Here is a 20009-nt window from a genome sequence, read left to right on the forward strand (position 1 = left end):
CCTCAATTTAATCTCTTATGTTGCAGAAGTTTGAGAGATTTTATCAATTCTGTGCCAAGCCAGCAGCTGGTAAACTTTACTTAAATAGGAGTGAACAATTTTGTGAAAATCTTTTAGTTTGACTTCTTACTGTACTAAAACCAATTTAAAGCAACTGCTAGCCACTGATTTCTTGACCTGATAAAGAATCACTAGTGCATCTACAGGACAGAAGATACTTGTTACATCAATTAGAGAAGGACAACAATAAGCTGATCAAGACAAACAATACTAGCCAAACTACTCCCAGACATTCACCTCTGGTCTGCTTCCATTAATCAGGGTACAGTCTCTTGCGAAATCTACAAAGGCTTTTTCAAACTGGGGTAGAGATCAGCAACTGGAACCAAGCAGTAGATTGATATCAGCATTTATTCTAATAGCCCAAAACCTAAAAACCACCCTTTGTAATTTTGCCGTGGCTCAGTATAGTAATGCAAATCTGCATGACATATCACGGGGCCACGTCCTCTACAAAAAGAAAAACATACAAAAGACTGCTAGTTTTGCATTTGACCTAAATGTTTAGTCTGCCAGATCTGATATAAAAATTTTTAATTTTTTTTTTTTTTTTTTTTTTTTTTTTTTTTTTTCAGTTCTTCAAAGAAGATCATGGCTTTTGAATGTACCCACTACTACCTTATCTGTGGTCTCATGAGATTGAAGCAGTATTAACCTGCTGTTCAAATTCACAGTCAGAGCATGAACTTCTACATCATCCACACTACTGGAATGCTGGTTTTGCTTACATATGGACATAAGTGGATTACGCCAGCTGGTATTAGGAACTACAGCCCTTTCACCAGTTTCTGTAAGAGAAAGACTGGTCAGCAGCTATTAATTCTGAATATCTAAGAAAACCTTTCAGATTCTTCTTTTAAAAAAAAAAAACCCCTCTCAAAAGAAAAAAACGAAAAAGGTCTTTTATTCTAAAAATATATGTTTCTGCCTTCTAAGCAGTATTTGGAGGGTTTTCAGTTCTGCTATTTTTTGATACGTAGGAAACATTTTCAAGAACATTTGAATTTCGAAACAGGTCAGCACACAGTTTGGGTTTCCAGGAACCACAAGAAAGAAGTTTTGAAACACATGATTCCTGGTTTTGCACTTTTGAGAATATTTCAGAAGGAAAGATCTTTCATATCTAATGACAACTGCTCAAAACTCAAAATGGTATCCTTAAAGATAAAACACAGTATTTTTTTGTTTCTTAAATGCTTTTCTTTCAGAAGAATTTTAAGAGCTTACAAGTTCCACTCTGACATGGAATATCCAGGGGTGTGATTTGGTTAAGCAGAACACAGAACAAGAAAGACACAGAGCTCTTGGATCTGGTCCAGAAGAGAGCCACTAAAATGATCAGAGGGCTGGAGCATCTCTCCTCTGAAGAAAGGTTGAGGGAACTGGACTTGTTTAGCTTAGAGAAGAGAAGGCTCTGGAGAATCCTCTTTGTAACCTTCCAGTACTTGAAATGAGCATATAAACAAACAGGAGGGAGAATGACTGTTTACATGGGTTGATAGTGATAGAACAAGGGGGAATGATTTTAAACTGAGACAGGGGAGGTCTAGGTTAGATATCAAGAGAAAGTTTTTCACCCAGAGGGTGGTGACACGCTGGAACAGGTTGCCCAGAGAGGTTGTGGATGCCCCATCCCTGGAGGCATTCAAGGCCAGGCTGGATGGGACTCTGGGCAGCCTGGTCTAGAGGTTGGCAAATCTACCCATGGTTGGGGGGGTGGGAAGGGGGTTGAAACTAAATGATGTTTGAGATCCCTTTCAACTGAGACCATTCTATGATTTTATGACAACAGTAATTGTACCCTGTAGGTAATACAACACAGACAACACCAACACCAAATTCAGATAGATGAATATACTATGACTTTATATAATCTTATTTACTGCAAAAAATAAAAAAGACAGTAAAATAAAATTACAATTTCAAAATATTCTGCATAATTTACAGACAAAAGTTTATTATGTAAATCTTCACAAAAATGCAACTAAAGAAGGAAATCACTGTATTATTAAAACAACATAGCCAAACGTTTTCTAATGAAGCACAAATGTAAAGAAGAAAGAACTGGCACAGCCAACCTATCAGAACATTTGACCGTGTATTCTTCTTTAGTTCTCTGTTAAAATAAACATGATGTTTAAAAACTACAAGAAATTTTATGTTTATATAGCTAAACAGTGTTCTGCTTAAGTGTCCAGATGTGTTTAAGAAGTGATAATATCATTATCATTAACAATATTAAATACATACATTTTAGGAAAATGAGCTAGTACATGCATATGTATTTGTTTACAATTCATTAAATAATAAATATGAAATTGAGAACTACATTTATTATAAATCCACTGACCCTCTGCATTGTGGGAACCCATGCAAGCCGTGAAAACATTGCTGGGGAAACTGAAAGGTTTGGTTAGGAAAGCCAACTTGTATGTAGCAGAGCAAAATCACTGAAACCTGCTTCCACTCATAAAGGAAGTTTTGTATCTTAATGCATTACTTACTGTTGTTACTCAAGTCCTCTCAGACACTATCTGATCACGTTCAGTATTACTGTCCTGCAGACACTGACTTCAACATGCAGGGTAAATGCAGCTAATAAGCATAATTAGCTCAGACAGTGTATTGAATTTAGTGTTGCGCTAAAGACTAATTGCCTACTCAGCGAAGGGGAAGTGTAACATTTTTTTTAAAATGCTTACCCGAGGGCCCTGATCACCTTGATCTCCCTGCAAAGTGGAAAGATGAGATGATAGGTTTAACACAGCATCTGTGTGCTACCCAGCTCTCTTACATCATCTAACATTACACTGGGTCAATACAAACTGTGCCTTTAGTTCATGCTGTGACGTATTTCCATTTACCTGCGAAGTGACACCCGTACATCAACTCACCTTCTCGCCTTTTGGACCAGGAGGGCCCTGAAAAAAAAAAAAAAAAAAAAGAAAGAATTAAGGTAATGAATTAACGGCACCATTGAAGCCATGGGACACTGTAAGAAAAATGTGCAAGCGAATGCAGTGATTTCTACACAACAAAGCGTTCCCTTGTCATTTTTTGCACCAGACACTGGAAGTATTCCAGAAACAGCTTCTTTGCAGTAAACTATAGGCACTGTACAGTTATTCTTTAAATAGTTTGCTTACTCCATCTGCTAAATCAGACTACTTTAGATAAGCAAAAGTATCTCTGATATGGCAAAATTTCTATTGATTTCAGTTATGGGCAACAATTTTTCTCCTGTTAGATAATAAATATTTTCTAACACTGTAAAACTTCTTTTCAAGTACAGTTAATAAATTCAGAGGCTTATAAATCTGCCATTTATTTTGGCACCCTTCGTAGCTTAGATTGCCAAAGAAAAATGGATTCGAGAATCTAAAAGCAGTGCTTTCACATCTATCTTTGGAAACACAGAAGTTGATGTTTAGTCTCAAGCACGTTATTTTAGGTAAAATAAGCTCTTTTATGAGAAATCTGTGCAACACCATTCTGCAGAAATAATATTTATTGGTATTTACCACCAGAGAAACAGAAAGGCAACAGTATCACAAAACAGCGAGGTCCTTTAATTTCCATTTTTATTGAGCACCTTCCAGAAAGCTACTCACAGATTTCTGAAACTACTTCTCAGGTTAGTATCTCGCAAGTAAAAATGCTAGCAGGTCTGCAGACAATCAGCTGCTTACAAAGAGCAGATGCAACCTCCAGCTTTCTGAAAGATGCACAGGTGTTTCATTACAAAGAAGGACCTGAGGTACCTATGAAAGCAGCTGGAAACAGAAAAGGAGCCACCCAAGCTAGTCTGCTCACTATTATGACAGAAAGTGCTGTGTGTGCTTGTGCACGTATTGCGTGTCGAACAAGAAAAGGTTGCAACAGAATTAAAAATAACTGAGGTTACTGAGAAGAGTACACCTGGGCAGCTTCTTAACTTGCATTTATAAAAAATCCCTGCAGCCCACATAAATGCAAGTGCAGGGAAGATCAGTCTGTTGGGTATTTTAGATGTGATCAACCACGTGCAACTCTGTTAATTCCTACTGCAGCCAATTTTCTACTTATTTTTAAGGACTTCTCATCCACGCCAGAGTAGAGCATCTGCTGCTAAATCTTACAAGGAATTAAAGCATATGCCATTCCTTCCACAACCTGCCACCTCTTCTGCCTGCTGCAGAGGCCAGGGACACAGGAGGCCTCCCCTCCTTTTCCTTACAAAGGGCAGAGCTTGCTGCAAGCTGAGTTGAAGCCACTTGTGCCATTAACTGGGGCCTCTGCCCTTTTTGTGCTGCCCTGCAAGAAATCGGCCTCTTTACACACAAACCAAGCAAAATCACTGGATACATCTGCTGCACGTTTTAAGTCTCTCCATTTATTCATTTATTTTATAGGTCATCTCATACATGTTATCAACATAGTGAGTTTGCACACTCACCTTACTGGTAACACTAACTGCAGAGAATGGGAAGAATTAATCACTCAGTGCAGGCTGCTACTTTTTTGTTTATGGCGAACACAGAGCATAAGCAGAGGACTATGGCTATTCTATGTCTATGAATTATTAAAACATTACTGGCTATGAATATCTTACTGGCTGCAAACCACAAATAGCATGACCTCCATCTGCTACAGTCAGAATCCTATTCGTTGGATCTTAGGCGTGAAATTACAGATAGCACAACATGACCAAGAGAGCAAACAGATGTCGGGCTTTAAATCTTGCTGTGAACATGGGAGATGTTACTGTCATCATCCAAATGTTCAGCACTATCCTTACATTCATGGGTAGCCCTGCTTTCTAAAGAGCTTTGGATCATGGCTGATGAAGTCAGTCGGCTCCAAGAAGGATGCCCAAGACCTCAGTAAACTAAGATGGCTCAGTGGAGCAAAAACAAAGTAAAGCATGCTCATGAATGCCTTCACCAGCAAACCTTAAGACAGCTAGACCATCTCCTGGTACAGCTGTCAGCAATATGCTCAGCCAACTCCACCTGCAGAGGTGTCTCTAGTGTATTTCCTGGAGATTTTCCTCTGATAAGGGATCTCTGAAAATACAATCCACAGTTGGTTGTTTTGGTTTTTTTTTTGTCTCATTTTTTTTTAATGAGGCAATCACAGACTTCAATTCAATTTTGTTCTCCTTTCTTTAAACAGGGTTTTCTGAAAATTACCTGTCCTCACGGTATTCAGAAATCTATTTTCCATTCATTGCTCTCTAAGGGGCAAAGCATGTAATTAGAACCATTTGAAGTTAACTCACCCTTTCAGCATATAAGCTTTTTTCATGCAAAGCTTTCATCAATATATGACAATTTTATTGTAGAAGAGGTTAAAAACAGCTTTTTTTCAAAAGGCCACAAAAGCATTTTTGGCATGAACATTCTCACAAGTCTCTGTACTTGCATTTCTAATGCTTCCCCTTAGCACTATTTAGCTTGAAAAAAAAAAAAAAATCAAACAATCCCAAACAAAAATAGTTCTTTCAGACGCTATCAAAAAGAACCAGTAGGGTTTCACTAAAAGAAAATTAATGCAATTCTGACATGGCAAGGTCACCCATCTTTGGTTCTTCCCTCACTGCTTCAATTGTTCTCTGTTGTTTCTGCAAGCTTAAAAAGAAAATTCCTATCCTCAGTCTTTGACATCTTCTTTCCATTTGTGCTGAGAAATTCTCCCAAGGTTTTTACAGCAGACTTTATTAGTGTGTGTACACTGAGTGGAGGAAGGAAAGAAAAAAAAAATCTGAGGAAAAGCTGAGTTTATGGGGGCAGGGCGTGATTAGGAGATGGATTTGTTTAAAGGAGGACAAGATTTCTTCTGTAGAAGGCTACAGACACAAAGAACTGAGTGAGTAAAATAACACTGGCTTTGCGGGCCACAGCATAGACATCCTGCTTTTTTCCCAAGGAGACTTCTGCACTTTCGTTTATGAGATGGCAGAGATCAAGCCACTAGCTGCTGCACAAATGTGAAAGCATTTTGTGTAAGTTATATGAAACGTCTGAGGTCAGAGCATTTCTGAAATAACAGTGTTTTCACTGGAAACAGAGGCTCTTTTCTCAGAGTGTAATTATCTGCTCCAGACTACTATATATTTCCAAAGAGAGTTTATAGCCTGTTTCACATAAGGAAAGGCTTGTAAATCACAAACACATGCAAAATCTGCATTCATAATTAGGCGACAAATACTACTGTTTTTTAAAGCAAGATCTTCTAAAGCAGACTGAAAGGCCTCCGGGCACCTGCCAGCCAAGAACTGAAATCAAGGTCAAATCCATTCAACAGCCATGTTCAGGATTATTGGCAGATTATTTTTTCTTGGGGTGGCAGTGGGATAGAGACCATCAAAATCTCATTTATCTTCTCTCATGAAATTCTTATATTACTATAAATGTATGTAGTAAGGAGTGGAGGGGCAAGAGGACACAACATTGGAAAACAGGAGACCAACGCTTGTGGTCTTTACTCAGACAAACACTCCCAGCTAGGTTAACCAGATATTCTTGAGTGTGATCAGCATGATTTTTCATATAATTGGTATTTTACAATTCATTTCCTGAAATAAGCTAAATTTGCATTCCACACTTTCAGCCAATACCTCCTTCATAATTTTTCAAGATACATTTTAGGGGAGATTTATGTTAGAAGTTAAGGAGAAATTTTTCATTCGGAGGGTGGTGAGGCACTAGGACAGGCTGCCCAGAGTAACTGTGGAAGCCCCATCCCTGGAGGCATTCAATGCCAGTCTGGATGGGGCCCTGAGTAACCTGGTGTAGTACCTGATATAGTGGTTGGCAATCCTTCTCATGCCACGGGGGTGGAACTAAATGATCTTTATGGCCCCTTCCAACTGAAGGCATTCTATGATACATTCAAGGGACATCTTCAAGAGACAGTATTTTATTTATACTCATTTAGGAAACATTCAGAAAGTGCTGGAGTCCCTGACAGATATACATCTTTTTCTCCTGCTACATATCTGTCTTTAACTGTAATAAAGCAAGTTTGACCATGACTTCACAAAAGGCTCCAAGAATCAATAGAAATGCAGAAATGAAAATACTAAGGGATATTCTGAAAAGAATTTAAAGAAACAGCAATGTTTCCAGTCTAAGTCAAAAGCTCTGAAGTCTTCGCAGAGGAACTGGGACTTTTTAGTGACAGTTGGATAACACTGCATAAAGAAGCTACCCATATCAAGCTGGCAACAACCAATCTAGTGAAATCAATTGCATTGTGACCCCCAGGTCTTGGTGGGGTCATCTGGCTTCCAGATTTCTAGGGAACTGGAGATGCCAAACTTGGCAGCTTCAATCAGACAGAGCTACCATAGCACTGTCAATAACTCTTTAGATAGGCACCACATTCCTTTATTTCCACCAAAACAAACACACCCATGGGTTAAGTCATCCTGACTGAATGCCTCTGACAAGATTCTATCTTCATTTTCATTTTGGAAAAAGCAAAACACAGTGCATTTACCACTGCAAGCAGTCACAGTATCCACACTAAGACTGTAACTGGCAGCATAAGGGAACAATAGCCTTGCAGAGGGCACTGAAGTGAACTGGTCAGTCTAACAATAGCTAGGCAAATTCAAAAAGAAAGCCAATCTGCCAACTTGCTTAAATATATCTTCATAGTTGCATGAATACACTAAGTCAATTCCTGCACTTTACTTTGAAGATAAAAGCTGTTTTCAGCATGTAACAACACACTATTCAGAAAAAAAAAGTTTGATTTTTGTTTCTTAGAAATTTTGCTCATGACTTTCAACTTTACCAAATCACAAGTTACTGAGTGGAACAACATTCCTTCGCCTAACCTATTGAATATTAGTATCAGATATAATGAATCATAAGATAAGAAACAGCAAAGAATATTAAAAAATAAAATATAATTTCTAAGTTCCTATGCTCATAATTTTATGACCTCCATGCAAACCCTGAGCTACAGAGCAATGTGGTTTTGACATCTGCTAAACCTGCCCATTTCTACAGTCAATGCTTACAATGCCAATATCACATCTAGCAGAAATTTTACAAGCATTTGCAAGAGTTTCCAGTGAACCTGAACAGCTTCTGTATCTGAAATTATATTCTCTTCTCTTATATATATATATTTTATCCTTTCCATGGGATACGGCTGACTCACGGTGAAACCTTTAAAAAAAACAAACAAAAGATACAATAACCACAAAAAGACTTACTGATCTTTCTTTGGTTTCCCTTATACTCTCCAATTTTTGTTACAGTTTTCTAAGGCAGAAAAAACAAAACCTTAACATTTTACACAGTGACTGTGTCTGACTTAATAAATGCTATGTAAAAGGATGTAATCTGAGAAACATAAAATTGATATATATGCAGCAATCTAGATAAACAGCTCAGTTTACTTGTTGATGTGAACATTTAGTGAACTCTGCCATAAATCCACACATCTCTACTGAGAACTTGATGATTTATTCCAATATATAAATCAGGCAGGCTCATAAACTGCAGGCAGAAGAGCTCTATCTACCCAAAGCGCATCAAGAAAGGGGATGTGGACCTTACAACAACTGTAATTTAGACATCTTTATTTCTCACACAATGCTTTTGCTGAGACTAGGATGAAGAATTTTATTGAGGTTTACAAAGATGTTAACAAAAATCATCAGATAATTAGACAAGCTAAAAACGGGTTATTGCAAACAAACACTCCCTATCCAGGAAGAAACATAAGGCTCAGTGTCCCATACAAGATGAATCCTCATTCTTTACTCAATATCATTACTTTCATTCTTTAATCTGTAAGCCTGTCCTCTTCTCTTCTGTTTTGCTCCTTCAGGTAAACATTTTTTATTTTTCTTTTAAATTTGCAGAACCACAAACATCCACATAAGTAATCTAATAAAAATTCCATGGTACCTATTTGTTTGGGCATGACAGATCAAGGATCAATCATAATATAATTTAAACAAATAGAATCTGAATCAACTGTTAAATTCCTTGTGAATAGAGTAGCTACAGTACATGCCAGCAAGATCAAGGATGTGGTGACAACAAAAACTGTCACTTTACCAGAAGCCATTTTCTTGTCTTTACTGAAGAAAAAAGCCTCCTAGCTACCATTTATTGTTCATTACACTGTGAGATAAACATTTACTGAACATAAGCCCTCACTACCTTGTGACAAGAACACTTTTCTATTCTCCTACTTGCTAGCTGTTTACCAATATTAGCTCTGATGCAATACTATAAATAAAAAAAAAACAAAAATTCTCGCTAGTGTAATGGAAATCTCACCATACTATACTTACCAAACAGCACATAAAAACCACAGACTAGAAAGTCTGCTATTGCTAAGTCACATTTTATAGTTAAGCTTCCAGAATTTGTAATGCCATCGGTGCAGGGAAGATGTGAATATACAACCTCGGGTTTAAATCAAAGACAGAAACATTCAGATTTTTTAGCTTGCCCCCAGAATTGCATAGACAGCTGAAAACACAACTGAAGCATGTCCTGAAGAATCAAAATCCTTCAAACAAACTAAATGCTGAGCTTTTGCTATTATTAGTGGTACATTTGATATTTACAATCCAATCTCCGGATTTTTTGGAGTTCAACTCATGATGAAAAATTTTAAATAACAATATAACAAAAAATACCAATTTTAATGTTTGGTTTCTATAACATCCCCTAAATGAAATGTTCATTTGATACAGATTGGTCCAGACCTCCTATTATTCTGCCAATCCTCCAGCAGATCTCAGCCTTATTACATATGCCCGAGTCTTGAGAAAGCATGCCATCTTCTTACAGTAAATTCAAAAACTCCTCAACTCTCTATCTCAATAGACCATTCCATACCGTTTTACCTTCACAGAGACAGTCTCTTCCTATTGCTTTCCTTGCACAGAGAACAGATACTCGGAGTCCCACTCCATCCTACACCAGACTGCTCAGCATAGATTATTTTTCTGTATCCCTGTATATCCTCTCCAACAAGATGATGTGCTTGCATCCATGCACGTGACAGAATTCACAAGCAAGACTGCATTTCTATCTCAGCATTCACTCAGTAATCAAGAATTTACATAACATGTGGCAAAATCAGTTCTATATGTCATTGCTGCTATGGATCAATTAAAAAGGAGTATCAGTAGATAAAGATACTAGAAATCGTGGGTTTCTTGACAGAAGTTCAATAGTTGATAACATTCAATAACAAAACAAAGTGCAGTTGACCAGGGCCTTATACTTTCATCAGTAAATACTCACTAAAGTCAACAGAAATGACCCCATAGGAATTCGAGGAGTAATGAATTAGGCAATTATAAACCTACATGTCTGGGAGACAGAAAGACAACAAGTAAAAGGCTGCTTACAGATATTTCAGTAAAAGAACTAGAGGGTAAAGTGTTTTCCAGATAGACTGTTTCACCATTTCCACAGAACTACATTTATTGTTGTGTTGAAGTACTGAAGCAGAAAAGAAGTTACACCTATAAACAAGTTTTATTGCCACAGATTTCACATGTTTTATTTTGCATTGAACATTAAATGGGATATGAAACAATGGAGAAAAATATCTAGATCTGCTTAATCTCCCAGTTAACTGCTTTTATTAGAATAGCAGTAGCATGGTACAACTCCAGAGGAATTTTCTTTAGTTGCCTGTGAGGATGTTATCAGTAGGCAGCCAATAAGCAGACTCTACCAATATGGAGATACTTTGCTCTAAAGGAATGACATTTATCTGCTTGTGCTGGAGGCCAGTGCATCAGCTACTGATACCTTGAAGTCAATCAAAACATTCTACTTAATGGAAGCTATTAATACACTTCAAAAAAAATCAAAACTTGGAAAAACAACAATAAAACAATAATAAAATGTAGTTGAAAGCAAGACCAATACATTTCTTTGGAATTTAGTGCTTATAAAACTGTAGGAATCACGGAAATATATTCTGGCTTTCTTTCCCGACACAAAAGAAATTAAACAAAAAACTATTTCTTCTGCCAATCAAACTCCTGAAAATCCTTTTACGAGATATTTGAGTCAGAAAATACACCATGAATTATTTTTATACTTCCTCTGGTAGATTTTTATCCATAAGCCAGTTCTCTCATTTATTCCTTTTAAGTGTAGAAAGAAAGCAGCTCCTTGCAGAGAGTTAGCAACTTCCTGTTATTTTCAGGAATACTAGTCCATAATCTAACATTTCCTTCCTTTATCATTATAGTTTTTTTTGTTTTGGTTTTTTTTTTTTTTTTATTTTTTATTTTTTAAGCTAAAGCTTGAACAGTAGCTTCTGTAATTTAGAGACTTCTGAGACTTTAGAGACTTCTGCTTGCCTGGTTACTTAGTGTTCTGAAGTAATTGAGCTAAAATGACAGCACCTTTTAGACATTTAGCCTTTCTTGTGAGCCTTAAAAGAACCTTTTTGATGAGGATGACAGGCTAAGCTTCAAGTATTTTGAAAAAAAAAAAAAAAAAAAAAAAAGACAAAAGAAAGTGATGGAATAGTTTCAGGGCAATGGAGATTCACCACTGCTGTCACTACCTACGCACTATCAGTCACTAAAGTAAAGTGCTGTGGTCACAGCATTTCTCAGCTTTCCAATCCTGTGGATCTTTCAACTTCGGTCATTAATCTGCTACTTTGAAGAGAAACAACACACAAATATGAAGCAGGCAGATCGTCCTATGAATATCAATAAGGTTAAGGAGGCCTACATATTTTAGCAGCAAAGTAGGGAACCCTACAAAAAAAAAAAAATAACAAACAAGCAGACAGTGAAAGAAAAGCAAGCCAATCCAAGGAAAAAATAACTTGATTGTTGTGACCCAATTTGTTCTCCTCAAACCCCAAAGTAATCACATTTAGTCCAGTAGCAACAGCCCAAAGTTTTTATATATTTATTTTTCCCCAAGGCATTTCATCTTATGCATACACTTTTTACTTTTCCAGACTTCACTACTCCATACAGGATACATCTGTTCATTCAAGGCTAAACACAATCTCAGTGTTATCTACAAGCACTACTATGAAATACTACTGGTTAAAAAAAAAGCAGCACGTTAGTTTACTTTATATCGTGGTCAGTAGGGCAAGAGCAGTAAGTACTGGTATGAAGACATAACCATCTAAAATACTGCCTTGGGATTGAAAGGGTTCTAATACACAACAATACAATCTTCTCAGCTTAAAAGCAATGAAATTATTCCACCAACTAGGTAATTATATTTTATTTTTTTTTTTAAACTTGAGGATATTCTAAGGCTTTGGAAAAAAAAAAATTTTAGTCAAATACCAATTTAAACTTCCCAGAAGATTATATCCTTTCCCATTTGCCCTTACATATGCTGTAGTACTTTAAATTGTTTCTGTGTCTACCAAGCATATCACATGCTATCAACACCACCCAAACAAACCTATACAAGAGCAGCTTGACAAAAAATGGTAAAATCCATACAGCACTGTACTAGTGATGAAAAACACTTCCAAACTATTCTATGCTCAAGTCTTGAAGGGGATATGTCAACTCTTAATCACAGATAAATTTTGGTTAAGTTAAAGAATGTTCAAAGATAAATGCATAAAAGTTATCGAATGAAGTAACACTAAAATACAAACAAATGGTGGCAGAAGACTAAGCATTTCATTTCTCTGTCAATTTGCTCAACTAGAGCAGGAGAAAACTACAATAACATCCTTCGAAAAGCTACTTTGAGAACTGTTCAGATTTGTAAAGTTTGAGCTGAAACAGTAAATTCAAAGGAATTTTTATATCAGCTACAAACATAAACATACACTTATACATAGACACATAAAAGTGAGATGACTAAAGATATTTTTGTAATCTTTAAGGCTGGCACCATCTTTTTTTTTTTATATAGGAAGCAATTTAAGACAACATAAATTTTATTACAAAACATTTTTTTCCTTAAGACTAATAGTTCAGTCCACAAAATTCAGAACATCTTCAGGGGAAATTACAGACACATGTATATGTTTACATAAGTGGATGTTCATTCTTTTTGGCAAATGATCACTAACAGAGACATACTGTGCAATATAACTGGATTGCATTCCTGAGAATACAAGATTACCTCACACACTTCTCAGCAGCTCACAATTCTTGAGTATTACTAACCAATCTCAGGGAAAAAAAAAAAAAAGATCACTGGGAACTTCTATGCTTTTGTAAGGGCAGTCAAAGCATTTTCAAAGGCAGAATTCGAGTTAAAGCTCACAAACGGAATGGTGACTTCCATGCCACAGTTAACATTTTTGGAGGTAAAAATGTAACTCCAGTGAAAAGAATTGCTATACTTTTTTTTTTTTTTCTTTTTTTTTTTTTTTTTTTTTTAAATAGAATAATAGAATTGCCTGGTTGAAAAGGACCTCCAAGACCATCGAGTTTCAACCCCTCTGCTATGTGCAAGGTCACCAACAACCAGGCTGCCCAGAGTCCTATCTAGCTTGGTCTTGAATGCCTCCAGGGATGGGGCATCCACAATCTCCTCCCTTGGGCAACCAATTCCAGTGTGTCACCACCCTCTGGGTGAAGGACTTCCTCCTAATATCTAACCTAGACCTCCCCATCTCAATTTAAAACCATTCCCCCTTGTCCTATCACTATCCACCATCTTAAAAAGCTGTTCCCCACCCTTTTATATGCTCCCTTCAAGTACTGGAAGGCCACAGTGAGGACTCCCCAGAGCCTTCTCTTCTCCAAGCTAACAACCCCAGTTCCCTCAACTTTTCTTCAGAGGAGAGGTGCTCCTCTGATCATCTTAGTGGCCCTTCTCTGGACCCACTCCAAAAGCTCCATATCCTTCCTGTACTGGGGGTACCGGGTCTGGACACAGTCCTCCAGAAGGGGCCACACAAGAGCCAAGTAAAAGAGGACAATCACCTCCCTCTCCCTGCTGGCCACCCCTTCTTTAATGCCCAGAGCACAGTTGGCCTTCCAAGTTGCAAGCACACACTGCTAGCTCATGTCCAGCTTCCCATCCACCAGGACCCCCCAAGTCCTTCTGCTCTCAAGGAGATCTTCCCCCAGTTTCTATAAATACCTGGTATTGCCCCGACCTAAGTGCAGCACCCTTAATTCTCACTCCTCTCAAATTGACTAATACTTAAAGAATAACATATCACAGCTCCTTATTCCAACTCAATTTGAAGAACCTGAAACATTTCTGCTAACATCTAAAGCTGCTTTAAGTCAAACTTCCAGTGACAAGAGCGCTACTTTACAAGAGAGATAAAAATGAAAACATTTTGAAGCTTATAATGGAACAAACTTAGAAGCAAAACAACTACAATACTGACAGAAAAATAGAAATATTTCACTTGTGAAATTTCAAAACAAGACTTCAGCTATCAATCTGAAAACCAAACATCCCAGGACTGCTCTAGTTTGCAGTGTTCCAGCAAAGAAAGTCAATAGGGCTCTGGACTGATAGCAGCCGATCAAGCAACCTCTGATAGTTCTGCACAGGGTTTTCAAAATAAGGTCTAAGGTATGCTAGCATTATCTTACAGTCATCATCAGCTTGGTGAAATACATATTTTTAGAACTCTTCATTTCTTAACACCATCAAGACTACGGGAATCTGCAAGAAACTGAACTGGAACTCAAAGCTGACTACAACATGAGAACCGGTAAAAACAAACTATGAGCTTAATATCAAATTAAAAACATGTGCAGCAGAATAGCAAAATACTATATAACATTCCTGAACACACTGTAGTATTTTTCTTTGACATAATTCCTTGTAAAACAGAGCACTCCTATATTTCTCCCATCTGTAGAACAGTATGAAGAAAATAGAGGTAATTCTACAAATATATGATTGGGGAATAAAATGTTTCAGAGTTCATATTTGTATTTTTATAACTCTGTACATCTCATTGGAATCACAACATTAGGTCTGCAATTGCTTTTTTGTACTCATATAAGCCATCTTAAGCCAAGCAACACCATACCTAACTAAGGATTACAAGTCATTTTGGCTTCACAGTTCTTCGCTTACTATTAGAAGATTTAGCATACTCTGAGTTACTGGAATGACTAAGTGTGATTTCCTACAACATCTATGCTAACGCATGCAACAAGTGAGATATGCCTTTATATTCACTCAAGTAAAGAAAATATTTAGAGTTCTTTTTAGAAATTAATGATGCTAACAGAAGAAATGTTGGTAACACTCTACAGATAAAAAGGTCTCCCATATGTTTTATTTTTAAATTGTTTTTTTGTTTGTTTGGTTGGTTTTTAATTTTAAGACTTGGATTTACAAAGTAGCAGTACCACAAGTGGTGATTATTTGGATTACTGAGATGAGGTTAATCAGCTTGAAAATTCTGAGTCCAAACAACTTGACTAGTCCAAGAACCCATCCTCCAGGCCTTCTTCATACACTTCATAAGAAGTATATGACCCTCCACTCTAGAGAATTCAGATTTAGGAAAAAGAAGAAACTTTAGTAACAATAGATCTTTATTGTGCAGTCAGCCAGATCTGACGTTAGATAGCATGAAGAGATCTCACTACAAAACTCTGTACAATTAATATTCTAATTTTGTGTTTACAAATACTCAAAACCGAATCTGAATACATATTTGCTAAATGAAAAGAATATAGATCTGTTATTTTGCTGATTCTTAAAAATACATTGGAGATAAACTACCAGTTCCAAGAAATGCCGTGGAACACTGGCACATTCTGCTACTTCAGCACTAGATTTCCAGACAGTTAATGAATGAAATTGTAACTCAAAAATACGCTTACCATAGCAGGTAAAAAGACCACCATATAGCACAGCTAGGACAGGAGCCTGATCTCCATCTTGGCCATCTGGATGTATGATGAAGACTCTAAACAAGTCTGTTTCCAAGCTAAGTTCACTTAGCTTGGTAGATATGGTCTCTTAGCTTAGATATGGTAGGGAAATAGATATGTCATGAGCAAGCAATTTGAGCTAAAGGGTGAGGAAAGAATTAAAAAAATAACAAAAATGTGGGAAGCTGAGCACAAGATTCAATACTGCTGGAATTTAGCTTGTTTATGCTTGGAACCTGGGTCTTTTCAATTAATGTGGATGCTTCTCTAGTGTTGGTGCAACTAATAGCCCCACACCATTTCTCCCTGAATTTCCAATTGTGTTTCCTCCTCAAAAAAAACAAAGAATCTCTTTGTTTACAGTAATGGGACCCGCTTAGCTGAAAAGGCATTCAACATTCACAGCTATGTTAGTTTAAACACACATAATAAAGTCTACCCGGGGAGACTTAAGTGTTTCTGTATTTTAAAAGTGCTTATCATTGTTGTCAAATTATTTTAACAATTTTAACTTCAATTCTTATCAAAATAGAGAAACCAACACTTAATAAAGCAATTAAATCCGCTAATTCCATATGGGAAGATATATTCCACTCTTTGGTTCATAAACACTCATGTACATCTGTTGCAGGTAAAGAAGTTTTGAGCATTATTTCTCCTCCTGTATTCTCTGATGTGGTTAAAAAAGGAACAAGCTACACAGTTATAAAACCAAGGAAAGAAAACAGCTAGATCCTTGCTTTGATAACCAGCATAAAATGAAAAGCCATGACGGCATTGGTTTCCTCAGGTTCACAAGTTAATATGGGTAGGGTGATTTCAGAGAAGATTGCAGTTTCACTCCTCTTCAGGAGTTCTACTACAGATTTAGAAAGGAAAAACAAGAGGTAAAGTTCTGATTGCAAAATACATGAGGAAACACATTTAGAAATACGTTTCTAAAACCTTGTTAATATATGTGATGCCCATACCATAGTTAAAAATATCCTCTGATCCCAAAACTCATAGCAAAGTTTTTCTAGCCACAGTAGCATCAAATATTCAGCCTCATTACTAGTACAGAAGAAACACACTATTATCTGTTGTGTTAGGCTGTATTCCCCCAGTGTATGTTTACATGGCTATTAGATAACACTAATTTATTTTAAAATAATGTTATTATTTTCTTTTTAAAGAAACTACATGAAATCATCTTCTGCTGCTGCATATGAGCCCAAATTCTCAGACTACGGCTAATTGTATGTAAATGAAAATAAGTAAAACTTAATTAGTTTGAACTCGCTAATGGCATTTGAATGAAAAATTTATGACTTGAATGTTTGCAGTCTGAGGTTCTGTTTTGCTAAATTTAGCGCCTGCTGACAACAATAATATCTAATACAGGACATGATCAATACAGTACCTCAAAGTACTGTTTACATGCTAGAAACCACTCCAGAACGAACAAAAATACTGATTCCAAGTCTTCAGATGGAAGTTAATATTTGGAAATATTTGACTCCCTTTCAAAGAAGGATCACAGTAACGGTTCATTTCATGAGTTTACATCAACTTACAGCTCTGTACAGGTAATTACAGTTTTGCATAAGCAATTAAGATGATGCACAAAATTTACTGGAGCAATTTCCTAAGAAGAACAAAACCTTGAGTACCTGGATTTTGTTCAAGCGATTGCTGAGGTTTAAATTTGCCACACGTAACTGAAGCAGATGGTATTTTTGTATTCAGCCTGATTCACTCTATACTTCAGCAGGATCAAAAGCTTACAAAAGCTTAGGGTATCCAGCTGCTAGAAGAAATACCCTACAAGATACTTCTCTAGAAGGTGAACAGCTGATGGCCTGGATAAAGCCACTGGGCTTCTCTCAGGATTAGAGACTCTACAACACCAAGCATCCCAAGGCAATTCAGTACTTCTCCAGCTTTCTGCTGGCTCTGGCCTTCGTAAGTATACTTTTTATCACCTTTTCCTTCTCTACACACAAGAAAGAGGCTCTAGACATTTCTAAAAGCAAACTACTGGGAGCAAGGAACACAAAGCTTAAGCTATGACTTACTGTAGCTGGGACAAAAGAACTAAATCCAAATCCAAGAAATTAAACAGGGAAAACCCATTTTAAAGCTTTATTCAACAGGGCATATTGGATACCTTGACCACAGCTCAAAATGCTACTGAAACACACACAGGATAGATTTTTAATCAAACATCTCAGTACTGAATTACTGGACTAAGAAGAGCAGTCAAGTCTTGGAGTGCAGATGGCTCTCCACAATACTAAAACTCAAGGAGAGACTTAAAACAGGTTTCCCTACACAAAACTCATTGCCTCCTTCCAGTCTTTCCTACTGCTAGATACTGACCTCCATCCCGAGGTCTAGGACTCTCCCTACCACTAGCATTCTCTAGAACGTGATAAACACATTCTAACGTATACTGCTGCTATCCCAAATATTTCTAAACTATGGCCTGTGTCGTGCTATTTTACTTAGGCCTTGAGAAAAAACAGAGAACAAAGTTAAAATGGTTCCCATCAATTCTTTCGACAGTACAAGCTTGTAATAGTTCATCTGACCATGAAATAGAATCTCTGCCATGAAAATTTAGAAAATAAAAATACTCAGTCACATACCTTGAAGCTTGACATCAGAAAAGACACACACAGCTTTCACGACAATTACTATGGTAACTCTTTATCATGTACACAGAACTGGAAAATTTCAGACTAAAATAACATCACTTCCACAGACGTTGCGCAGGAAAACAAGAGTCTCATGAAAACAAGTATTAATCATTAATACTTTATCTACTTTTAATGCAGATTTGAATGGCTGCCAAAGAGGGGGGAGAAGCATCTGCAGGGCTGCTGTATCTCAAAGTTCTACACTGAAAGTTCATGTACGCTGGACATGAGAAAGCCTGCTACAACAGATAGGTTAGGGAGAGGATATGGCTATAAAGTAAACAGCTCTCTAAGATAGTCTCACTGAATCACCGCCCCACCCTACATTTCTATGTTGATGTTTTACCTCAGAGTTACCTAAAAGAACATTGCCATCCTTTGCCATAATACCAAATGCAGTTTTCTAGTCTTTATATGGACTTCATTTCTAAAGAACAATAGTTTGAAAACAAGTCCTTTCCTTTGTGGAGATTGTACAGTCCTCACTCAAATAACTTAAGAATTGAAGCTGAAGTCTACTTTGGACAATCACACATACCTTTATATTAAATAGGAGATTAAAATTTGTTTGTAAAGACTTACAGTGGGACAAAAAAAGAAAAAAAAAAATCCAACCAACCACCCACCACCTTTCTGGTACAACTCAATTTAAATACATATTACGTTCTAAACAAGAAAAAGCAAATATTCTAGGTCACTCAAAATTCATAACTGAGATTTCAGCAAAATACTGAAGTTAGCATTCCTTGTTCTACAGACCAGCCTAGCTTTCATGGAATTTGAAACAGTTTAAAAAAAAAAAAAAAAAAAAAAAAAAAAAAACCACCACACACACCATGGAAAACCGGAGTTACATGGATGTACTTCATTTTTAAAGTTTACGGTAATTTACTTACTTACTTTTAACTAAGTAAGTCTACTTTTCAAGGACAAGACAGAACCATGAGCTTTTCCTGAAAATAAATAATTAAAATATTTTTTGTTTTTAGTGAAGTCTCTTTCTACTTTAATAATGAAAATTATTTTTTTCAGTTGTATGCTGAAGAATGACAGTACAAACTCAATGGCTGAGATAGGAGATGATACTAATATTACTAATGATATTCATTAAGACTAAGTATTTGTACCTAGTAATTATGTACAAGTTAGGTCAATTAACTGTTTACTTCCTGAAAATCATGGCAAGAAAATAGCTGTGGTTAATAAACAGTATAAAAAAAAGAATTTAGCTTTCAGTTGTATGGACACACAAGAACTTCCTAAAGTTTTTTAAGTGCTTCAATCATCAGAATAGAAATGGTAATCTTTGAAGGCAAGAAGCCTAGCAATACTTCTCATTCTAAATGTCTTATGGGCAAAGAAAAGGATTGGGAAATTCTGTATATTCATGGGCAACTGAAATTCCTGCAAGTTGCTTTTTAAAATGGGAA

At 36.6% G+C, this 20009-nt stretch overlaps 1 protein-coding gene across 6 annotated transcripts in view; it reads right to left on the reverse strand.

The window, feature by feature from the left end:
• Nucleotides 1-20009, reverse strand: part of COL25A1 (collagen type XXV alpha 1 chain) — a 294538-nt gene that overhangs the window by 96645 nt on the left and 177884 nt on the right. For all 6 annotated transcript variants that reach the window (XM_042812563.1, XM_042812561.1, XM_042812562.1 and 3 more), the window contains exons 6-7: nt 2955-2981; nt 2763-2789 (exon numbers count right to left, since the gene is read on the reverse strand). In XM_042812563.1, coding sequence (XP_042668497.1) covers nt 2763-2789; nt 2955-2981 — 54 coding nt within the window. The remainder of the gene's footprint in view (nt 1-2762; nt 2790-2954; nt 2982-20009) is intronic.

The sequence above is a fragment of the Centrocercus urophasianus genome, unplaced genomic scaffold, assembly GCF_019232065.1.
Source record: "Centrocercus urophasianus isolate 14NV4802_14NV808 unplaced genomic scaffold, USGS_Curo_1.0 seq_13, whole genome shotgun sequence".
NCBI classification, from domain to species: Eukaryota; Metazoa; Chordata; class Aves; order Galliformes; family Phasianidae; genus Centrocercus; species Centrocercus urophasianus.